General features: G+C 49.2%; 1 protein-coding gene across 8 annotated transcripts in view; it reads left to right on the plus strand.

Moving 5' to 3' along the window:
• The window catches only part of ZC3H7B (zinc finger CCCH-type containing 7B), a 52,542-nt gene extending 47,803 nt beyond the window's left edge, over positions 1-4,739 (plus strand). For all 8 annotated transcript variants that reach the window (XM_040594528.1, XM_040594527.1, XM_040594531.1 and 5 more), the window contains exon 23: positions 463-4,739. In XM_040594528.1, coding sequence (XP_040450462.1) covers positions 463-655 — 193 coding nt within the window. In that variant the 3' untranslated portion in view covers positions 656-4,739. The remainder of the gene's footprint in view (positions 1-462) is intronic.
• The last annotated feature ends 5,872 nt before the right edge of the window (positions 4,740-10,611 follow it).

Consider the following 10,611-nt stretch of genomic DNA (forward strand, 5'->3'; position numbering starts at 1 on the left):
TGCTCTCAGGCTGCTGAATAGTCTGCTTGGCCTGATGCTTGGGGGAATCCCAGGTGCTTTATTAAACGGTGTAAAAGGCTCTCACACTCTGAATCAGCACCTTGAGGTGTCTTCAGAAGGCTTGTGATGGTTAGAGAGAAGGCTTTGTCTCTTGTAGATGTTACCTGGATTTCTTTTCTTGTGTGGTGCTTTCTCCTCATCCAGCTGGTCTGCTTCCAGCTCACATTGTTTTGTTCTGTTGACTAAACCCCCTCGTAGACGTTGCTCTGTTCACTGCTCTGTTTCTATGCCCAGCCTCCATGTTGCCTTCCCTGGTTGCACATGGGTTTGTAGGAGAATCACTTTGCCCTTAGAAAGGAGAGTTTGCAGCATGTTTCGGTAGGCCCGGATTGAGTATCCCAGATGAGGAGCTCAAAACCCTGTCCTGGGGTGCCCCCCTGATTGTGCTGCTTGTGCTGGCAGGTTCCAGAAGAGCAAGACCTGCCCCGAAGGAGAGGAGTGTCGCTATGCCCATGGCCAGGACGAGCTGACAGAGTGGCTAGACCGGAGGGAGGTGCTGAAACAGAAACTGGCCAAGGCCCGCAAGGACATGCTGCTCTGCCCCAGGGATGATGACTTCGGGAAATACAACTTCCTATTGCGGGATGGCGTATAGTAAGGGTTGTGGGGGGAGCCTGTCGGCTGGAGAAACATGTGGCGGGTTTTCTGAGAGTGGCAGTAGCAGGGAGAGCGAGATCTGTGTCTCGCAAAGAGAACTTTTTCTTTTCTTTCGTTTTAAGATTATGAGACGATGATTTATTAGTGGTGAATGAAATCGTGAATTTGATTATCCTTGGCCAGCGAATGCCATGCTCACTGAGTTTGTGATCTGTTTTCTCTCTCTTCTTTTCTCCAAATTCTCCTTCCTCTCCCATCTTTTTGTTTTCACTGTCCTTCATTCAAAGGAATGAATCCAAGTCTGTACTGGGCTGTGAATCAGAGAATTTCTCCTCGTGTCATTCTTCTGCCCTTCAATTCAGAGTGTGGCTGCAGAGGTCCAGAGGACAAAGCTGAGAGGAAGGGCCAGACATCTGGTGAAAAGGTGACCATGAAGTTCATGTGCTCCTTTTCTCAGAGCTGTAGAGCAAGCCCCACTTGCGCTGCTGCAGCCAGCCTGCTCTCCTGGGAGTTCAGTACCGGAAGAATTAGGAATTGAGGTTCAAAGAAGGAAAACCACTAGATCTGGCTTAAAACATCTAGGCTTAAACTTCTGCTGTCTTTATTGCCCTGAGGCATCAACTGGCGCTGAGGAGGGTAACAGCCATGTGGTGTCGAGAGTGTAGCTAAAAGCAGCAAAGTAATAAAACTGCTTGCAGCAGCAGGAACTGGATTGTAGGTGACTTCAGACTGTTTCAGATGACTGCACCCAGAAAGCAAATGGTTAACTCCTCATTAGATGTCTTTCTCAGTGTGCAACATGTATTCCAGGTAGGTAGTTTTGGTTTGTTTTTTGGCTGGTGTGGCTGGTGCAAGTGAGATTGAAGCCATCTCGAAGGTGTAGTGGAGACTGTGACACACCCTGTATCACTAGTTCACGCAGCGATATCAGTCAGGAGGAAGGCTGTAATCAAAGGGAGCCCGTGTTTTTGTGTTGCCTTGTGTCTTGAAGAAAGGGAAGTAGGTAGTGGGGGTTCCCTCCTTGCTCTTTAAATTATGTGTGTTACTGGTTATTTAGAGCTACATTTTAGAGCATATTTAGAGCATGCACTGCCAGAAGAACTGGATGGGGACCCATTTAAAAGGACACCATTGAGCAGCATGGATGATGTTTTGCTAATGGGAATCCAGCTGGATGGGCACTTACCAGCACTGGTGGTCCAGCCCCCTCCCCCTTGGAGCTGGGGCAGGGAGCTTGCAGACACACAGTGGAGCCAGGATGTGACCCCGGGCAGGGACTGTGGCAGAGAGTGGCACAGTAGGGACCAGCTGTGTGCCTGCTCCTGTCCTGCCTGATGTGCACCGTGATGGGGGAACCAGTGATGCTGAGCTCTGTGCCAGGACTTTTGGCTTTTATAGTGGCAGCGGTGGGAAGCAGTGCTGCTCTGTATGCCAGCCTTGTCCTTTCTGGCAGTCTCATCCTGTAAGCAGTAAACGTGTGTCCTGTCCTGAGCTTCCCTCTCCTCTCTTCTGCAGTCCAGCTGTGCTCTGCGGTTTTGCATGCATGGATGGCACCATCCACACAAACACAAATACATCTCTGTCCCAGCCTTCCTAGAGGATGTCTTTTTCATGCAGAGGCTCCCAAGACAGCAAGCTCTGAGCCCTTGGGGCTGGCAGTGCTGTATCCATGGTAAATACAATCTGGCTGTGAACTGCTCAGTGCTTTGGCATTGCTGGGTCCCCCTTTCCCCTCCCTGCTCCCGTATCCTTGGGCTTCCCAGCTTCAAGAGAGACGGCATGTGGAAATACGGGGGATGCTATGGAGGCAGTTGGCACCTTTCTAAACCAGACTCCAGGCAGGTGCATCAGCTCCACTGAGGTGGTTAACGGCCCAGGAGCAGAGCACGCTGCATGCTGGTCTTGGGTCTTTCCAGAGATACTGTCTGCTCTAAGTAAGCTGAATGTGCCTCTGAGCTTAGAATTGTTTAGGTTGGAAAAGACCTTTAAGATCATTGAGTCCAACTGTTAACCGAGGACTGCCCAGTCCACCACTAAACCATGTCCCCAGGTGCCACATCTGCACTTCCAAATACCTCCAGGGATGGTGCCCACTTCCCTGGGCAGCTCAGCCACTTCCCTGCAGAGCTTGTTTCCTCTCCTTTAAGATGTAGGTGTTGGTCACTGGTTTGGTATGAGCTTCCTTTCCCAGCTATACAGCACCTTGAGATCTGCTCTGGAAGGGGCCAGGACCGTAACATCTGATGATGCACAGATGGCTTGTTGGGAGAAGAGGGAAGTGGTTATTTCCATCTCTGCCCAAGGACAAGATGGGGGAGGATCCGTAGTGCTGCAGGGAAAGAGAATGACCAACACGGCATCAGCTACGGCAGTTTTTGAGTGGTCAGGTGCTGTGTGTTCTCCTCTGCCCTTCGCTGTAGCTGTCTGGATCGTACCTTCTGGTGCTCCTTGTGCCCAAGTGGTCAACGGTATAAACAGAGAAAGACAGGGGAGGAGGCAGGCGTCAGCGCGTGGGTTATTTTGTTCTGCTCTTCTGGGGCAGAGACACCAAGGAAGCAAATCTGGATCGGGAACACTGGAATGTGTTTTTTTATTTTTAAAACAAACCTGCATCTCTAGTGTGACTCTAGCGTTCGCTGCGCCGTGATTTCTCATATGATAACTTGTTTAGGTTACAGAGTGGGTCACTGCCCCCTCTCCCCATCTCTGCAGTGAGAGCCCAGCTGCTCAGCAGGGCTTTGGAGGTTCGGAGTTAGGGCCAAGGCGGGGAGAGGGCGAGTGTGCGTGAGGTGGGGGAGGCCCACGGTTACGGGGGTTGCGTTGAGTATCTCTTTTTGTTTTCCCTGATATGATAACCTGGTCTGTGGTGTTGCAGTACTTTGTCACCAGACTTGTTTTAGTGTGTATATATGTGACCCCTCCCGTGAAGCATATATACACAGGTATTAAATATATCACTTTATATAATATTATATGTGTGTGGTATCAAAGGAATCTTTTAAATGAGGGTAAAGGAAAAGGACTTGGGCCAGGAAACGCAGCATCCCCAGTTTAAATTTGAAGACATTTATTTGGGTTAGGGGAAGGGAAGTAACAAAGAGGGGAGAGGTTTATATACATAGGTATAAATTCTGAGATGGGACGGGTTTCCCTGTTCACATTTTTGAAACCCCCTAGGATGTCCTCGCAACCCCATCTCGTGAAAAAGTATTATACTACTAACTAGCAAGTAAAGTTTTTAATGATAAGGCTTTGCTTATATTATTTAAAGGGACATTGTGAAGGGCAGGAGGCTTCACACTTGACTTCCCAGGTTCGCTTGATCAAGCCAAGAGGGTTTTCTCCAGCACGTTATGTACTCTCAGCAGAACTGCTTGGCGCTTGTGGCTCTACAACAGACAAACCACAAGTTGTAGGGCCGCTTTAGTGGTGCGTTCACAAGGCCCTGTGATAACTCTCTTCTTTAGTCATGTGAGAAGAAGAGACTTTTGCAGTGCAGAATCAAATTCAAGGGTTATTAACAAAAGAAGTTATATTTTAATTTTATAACATTAGAAGAAAATCTCGTATCTTGTAAATCTTGTAAAATAACCACAGACGCACACACTCATGCAGAGCAGAGACTTGCTAAATGCTGAAGGACTCGGTGAAAATCTTTTCCCAAATGCTTTGGTAGGGGCAGGGATTTAAGTGACACCGGCATTGGAGTTAACCTGGCCTTCTACAGAGGGAAGTAAAAAAACCAAAAAATACCCTGCTTAGCTTGTATGAAACTGTATGTCAAAAATGGATGGGTCTTAGCAAGTGAAAGGAGAAGATAGCAAGGGGATGCTGCAGTTCTGAGCTGGGTAGTAATGATTTTGAGTCCTTTAATATGTCTTTGTATTAATATAATTTAAGAATACCACGCTTTACTATTAAAAAAGAACTTAGTATCTTTCATAAGGTCTAGTATCAGGATAATAATGTAGATGTTTTAACAACGTTTTTTTTTTGTTCTTAAATAAAAAAAAACAACCAAACTTGCTTCTTTTAGCCTTTGTAATAGAAAATAAAAGTGTGCACTTTAAACCCTCTCCTTATCCAGTGTGTGTCTGCATTTTTCAAATAGCTTGCAAAGACTGTCTGTCTTGGGTTCAAGTTTCCCTGCTGTAAGGAGGGAAGCAAAGGGAGCGCTTCAAGCATTGGATCACTTCTACTTTCTCCCATCTTTGAATATAATCTACTGCTCTTCTTGCAGAGTGGAAAATTGCCTGTGTGTATATTAACAGATTCTGCAGTTCATCAGATCACAGTTCTTGTGAACTGTAGGTGTATTTAAGGCTGGGGCTGTTTTTTCCTTTCCCCCAAGCACCGAGAATCTACAAGTTCTGCATTAACACATAGTTTCAGGTGTTTGAGTAACTGGTGTTTTGAAACCTCCAGTAATCAGGTGTTGTAATCACCTTCTCCTAGAGGCTGCTCCGTTCAACTGGGTCAGCCAGTTCTTTTGCCTGCCAGCATGCACCCTGCCAGGGAAAATGCCCTTAGCCCTACCCACCAAGTCACACGCAGCTTGGGCCATGAGAAGCATCTGTGCAGATCCCCTTTGGAGATTGTGCTATGCGGTGAGGATTGCACCTGGGGGAAGAGGTCAATGTGAAAACATCTATTAATAAAGCTTTTCTTTATTAAAATCCATCACGATGCAGATCAATCAGGATTCTTGATGAAGCCAAAACTGGAGATGCAGCAAAGAGAAGGGAGTCCCATGGAGACACCCTGCTACTGCTGTATAAACTGGTAGAGTGACCAGAAGCTCATATCCAGCAAGACCTGAGGAGAGGGGATTTGCTACGCATCTCCCTGATGTGCCTAGACACAAACACAAGGACTCATGTCCCTCTGGTCAAAGTAGGAGAGGCCTGAACACAAACTTGTGCACAGGGGATGAGGAGACCAGTGCGCTTCTAAGATGCATCTATTGAGCATGTGCAACGTGAGAGGTATTAGTTTTACACTCCAAAGGTTATTGAGGCCATGCTAGCAAGAGTGAGGGTAGCTTTTCCAGTACAATGGAGACCAAAACTGTCAAATTGTGAGGCAGACAAAGCATGAGGAGGAAGACAACAGCGTTTTCCTTGCAGGTTGGAGCCTGAGCTGTAAACCCCTCCACACTGGTGTTTCTTCATTGAAGAAAATAAAGTTGTATTTTGGAGAGGCAGGGAAAGAAGCGGTATTCAGAGCTCCAGGTCAGCCAGGAAGGATGCAGGTCTGATGGAAGATTAAGAGGAGCAGAGGTAGAGACCCCTGAGAGGCGGGAGGAAGGCTTCATACTAAAGACCTTTAATGCTATCACACAGCAGCCTAGCAGAGGGGGTTTGTCTTTGTCTTATAAAGCGTGCAAGCTGCACATAAGATTCCTAAGCAATTCTGTGACTGAGTCTGTCTGCCCACACTATAGAGAAACATTTCTGGGTAGTGAGAGCAGGTGATGCAAATGCTGTCATCACTCTTTAATTGTGTTCACTGCAGCCATTGCAACCAAGAAGAGGGCTGTGTTGCATTGTGTCCTGTGGATGGAGAGCAGCAGAGAGTTCCTGTCCTGCAGGAGCTGTAACCTGGGGAGTTGTGCTGATCACTGGCTGGGGTGGAGGGCACAGAGGAAGGAGGTAGCACCGTAGGGCACTTGGGGGGAAGAATATTGGGCAGAAAGTGATGTGCTAAGTAATAAAAGAGGCCTGGATGGGAGTGACTGGTGAGAGGGAAGTGGAGGAGGAAAGGCTGAGGGAGCACTGGCTGGAGCAGACAGCCGTTTGGTGTGGGGTGGAGGAAAGTGCTGAACAGACTTAGTTGGGTGCCTGTGGGGTGGCTCTGGGCAGAGGTCCTGTGGACAGCTAGCTCTTGGGGCTTCCTGGAAAGCCATGGGCACTGCTCAGGACCTCTGCACCATGTCTCATTCAGCCTCTCCCCTTTCTTCCCAGGATGGGAGAGGACAGGATGGGACCCATCCATTTCCAATAACCTCTCTCCCTTCCCAGCTGGATTGTAGCCTCCTGCTTCTCTTCGGTTCCCCCTCCAGGCAGGAGCAGCAGGTCCTGGTGCCCCCAGGGCAGGGGTGGTGTTTCCTGAAAGCAGACCCAGGTGCAGCAAGGACAAGAGCAGGAATCGGATGAGATGACAGCTCCAGCTGACTCCTTCCCCACTGCAACAGTCCTGGCCCTGGCAGCTCCGGAGACTGACTGCCCCTTTCAGGGGGGCTCCTCTCCGCAGTTTAGCTCATGGATGGCAGCATCCCAGGAAACTACTTCCCGAGAGCCTCGGGAGGCACAGATGTAGCAGAGTCCCAGGAAATAGTGTTATTCATTACCATCTCAGTTAATCCTCACAAAAATGACATTTACCCAGGGATGGGATGGAAATCTCTAAGTCCAGATGCCAGACTAGATTTGGCTTGCTTGGAACGGGAAAAATACTCAGTGCTGGAGGTGTTCTTTGGAGTATTTCCCTTGTTCTCTGTGGATTTCCTCTGTCTGCCCTAGCTGTGGGCTTTCTGTAGTGCTGGGGCCCTCCAGGCAGAGGGTTGGGAAGGATGAAGAGCCGCATAGTTTCTCTAATTGAATACCAAGGCACACTCCCCAGTCTGTACCCCAGCAAAGCTCAGCGGCAGAGAGGGAAAGTCCTGCTTCTATGGGAGGGAGATGGCCTCAGTTTTCTTCAGCCAAACATCTTGAGGATAACTGCAACACGGCTGGACATTGCCCCTGGGAGCCGTGGTGGGGATTCAATACAGAAGCAGTGTTTCAAAAGAAGCTCTCAGCAGGCTGGATCTTCTCCTGCTCAAGACCATTCATATCTTGGCTTTTGGGGATCAGCGGCAGCCAAACTGCCCAGGCTTCTTGGAGGATCAGCTGTTTTCTTTCAGCCCACACGCCTTCCCCAGGCTCCGCTGACTCCTGTGTCCTTCCATCAGGCTCTGACCTCTCTGGCCCTGACACCGCAGCACCCCTGCTCCTGCTGGGGCCCATGTCATTCCCTGGGGAGGTAAGTGACACTGGGAAGGGATGGCCGAGGGACAGCTGAGGCACTCACAGCCAGCCTCTTCGGTTTGAGAAGGAAGCAGCCACAGGAGTGTCTGTCTTCCTTGCTGTCCCACCCAACAGTCTCCCACAGACCCTGGCAGAGGCCCAGGAATCACTGTCCTTGGATTTCCCCATCCTGCTTTAAATGCTTTGGTTTATTGCTGCTTTTGGCACCTCCTGGGCTCTGCTTCCTGCCAAGGCTTGTTCAGAGAGCTCCTAAAGCCAGCTCTGCCCAGGCTCCCAGAGCATTTCCAGGCAGGGAAATGCACAAAGGCAGCTCTAGGTGTCCTTCCCGCCCAGGGCAGCACAACTTCTGGTGATCCCAAGAGCCTCTCTCACGTTTTCTCCTTGCCTAGCACCTAATTTTCTGGCAAATGGCACCTCACAAGGGAAGGCCATGTGCAGCAGAGCAGAGCTGTGGTGAGCCCAGCTGCCACATAAGCACCCTGAGAAGGGGGAAATGTCTTGGCAGGCAGGGTGTGGGGAAGCAAAGCTCATTAGCTTTTTGGCATTCATTTGGGGGAATTAGTTTTTAGAAATCCTTTCGCCTCAGGCAGGAGGTGCAGGCGGTTCCTTCCACTGAACTGCAGTGCTCAGGGGATCCCGGTGCTGCTGCTCCACACAGGGGGACAGGCACACACGTACACATATGTAAGCGCATGTATGCATGCGATACCCTGCCAGGGAAGGGTGCTCAGTGCAAGGCCTCATCAAGCCTGTGTGTCTGTGCCCTATGTTGATACTGTAAAAAGTGCTCACAGGGTTGCACGCCCATGTTTCAGGTGCCAGGCAGGGACTTCAGCCAACACAGAATCCCAGTCCTGCTTTTACCACCCTCCTGCACTGGCTTTGTTACTCCTTCTCCCACCTCCTTTTCTTTCAAAGTAATCTGCTGTGGATGCAGATACCCTTGTCTGGCCGCAGCCTTCCCTGCTGCTGCCATTCTGGGTGTCCTTGCAGCTCTGTAGATGTCTGTTGCCACTAGCAGCAGCATCTTGAGCCTGTAGAAGACAAGGTGCTGGGCTGCGGGGCAAGCGTCCTTTCAGAAAGGCCATGGCAGAACTCAGCCTGCCAGCTCCAGCCAAGCTAGAAAAAAATTCCCTATCAAGCCCACTGCACTACACAAATAAACAGTTAAATCTGGAAGCTGTCAGTGGAGCATGCCTTTGTCTTAGGAGGTAGTGTAAGAACAAAAAAAATTATGGATGGCTGCAAGAGGCAGTGACTGACCAACCTCTGGCAAAGGGTTTGCTTGGATAAAAGATGAAAGAGGAAACCACTTAAGAAGCTGGGTTGGTGCAAGAACCAAACCCCGTGGGTGGGCCTGGAGCCTCCACACAGACCATGAGGAGTAGACTTGATCTGTGGGACCTGCAGCAGAAGACATCTTGTCTGAGGAGATACGGAAATTTCCCAATAATGGCTGTGCTGCCAAGGTGAATGGTCTTGGGTGACTGAGAAAAAGAGAGCTACTTCAAGAGCAGCAGGATTTGTAAAGCTTCTAGAGATTTCTACAGATTTTTTGTTCTTATTTCCAGATAAGCTTCATGGCAGTAATTTACCTTGTCTGCCACCACAAAGTTCCCTCAGTACTGCTGGCTTCTGCTTGTCCCCTCGCTATTGCCTGCCAGGGCCAGCATGTGCTATGGGGTGTCACCGCCAAGCATGTGCCTCAGATCAAACAGAACAAATAACAGCGTGTTTTCTCTCCGAGAAGACATTATTTTGACTCTTCTTCCTAACTTATCTTTCAGATAGAAAAAAGATATTTAAATACATTCATCCCTTTGCCAAGGTGGGTAGCGTGTTCTGGGAAGGGAGGGGTAGATGGATAGATAATACTGTTGTGTAAGCTTTGTGTCCTTAGAAAACTGGACAAAAATATTTTTTATTTTCTAAGAGGACACAATCCATTACCTTATCAAGCCAAGCTTTCATCTCATTGGAGGAAGCTGAGATAACAGTAATTAGTAACAATAACAATAACAAATAATGCCTTTCTCTGGTCAAATGTCAGTCACTGCTGCTGGTGGGTTCCCCACGAGCTGTGCTTTCAGATAGCATGTAAGAAACAACTGTGTTCCCTTCTGTAATGGTGGCCTAAGAAACTGGTGTGCACCACCAAGTACAAGACCCACAGCAACAATCTGCAGGAGTTTCTGACTGAAGAGGCACCCTGTTGTGCCACCATCTCTTGTCTGGGTCTGAGGACGGCGGCAAGGCACCAGCAGGAGGGGAGGCAGTGGAAAGGCAGCTCCAGAAGCACTGCTGTGTGGATGTGGCCCTGTAAAGAAGTTGAGGGAGCGTGCCTGGGGCTGAGGGGAAGACGGCAACTTGGAGAGATGCGCCGAGAGCACCCTCACCCTGCTCCTTGTAATGAACAGGGTTGTATCAGAGGTCTGAATGTCCAAAATGATTCTTCAGGGTCTCAACCTGCCAGGAAGGCTCTACCTACTGATAACACCTGAGCAGTGGTGCTCTGCAGTTCCCAGTGCAGTGATGGCAGACCTCTGCAGAGAGATCCTTCTAAAGACAGGAGTAGAATTAAGGGTTTTAAAAGAGACGTTTACATGCTCTGGTACCAACAGAAGTACCTGAGCACTGCAGAGAGGCGAAGGGTAGGGGAGAAGCAAGGCACAAGTTGGTTGTGCTTAAAAAAAAAACCAAAACCAAACAAACTCTTTGGAATGAAAATGTGAAAGGACGGAGAGCAATGGAACAAAGCAAATGTTGAAGGACACCCAATCTTTCCCTCGGGACTGCAGGCAGCTGTGGCACTGCTGAACAAGCTCCTTGGACAAACGTGCTGAGGTGCCCAGCCAGCACTGCTGGGTGGTGCGAGTAGCTGCACCAGGAGATCTACAGAAAAGACACTGAAGGTAGCCCTGGTCTC

Source organism: Falco naumanni, chromosome 5 (assembly GCF_017639655.2).
Source record: "Falco naumanni isolate bFalNau1 chromosome 5, bFalNau1.pat, whole genome shotgun sequence".
NCBI lineage: Eukaryota > Metazoa > Chordata > Aves > Falconiformes > Falconidae > Falco > Falco naumanni.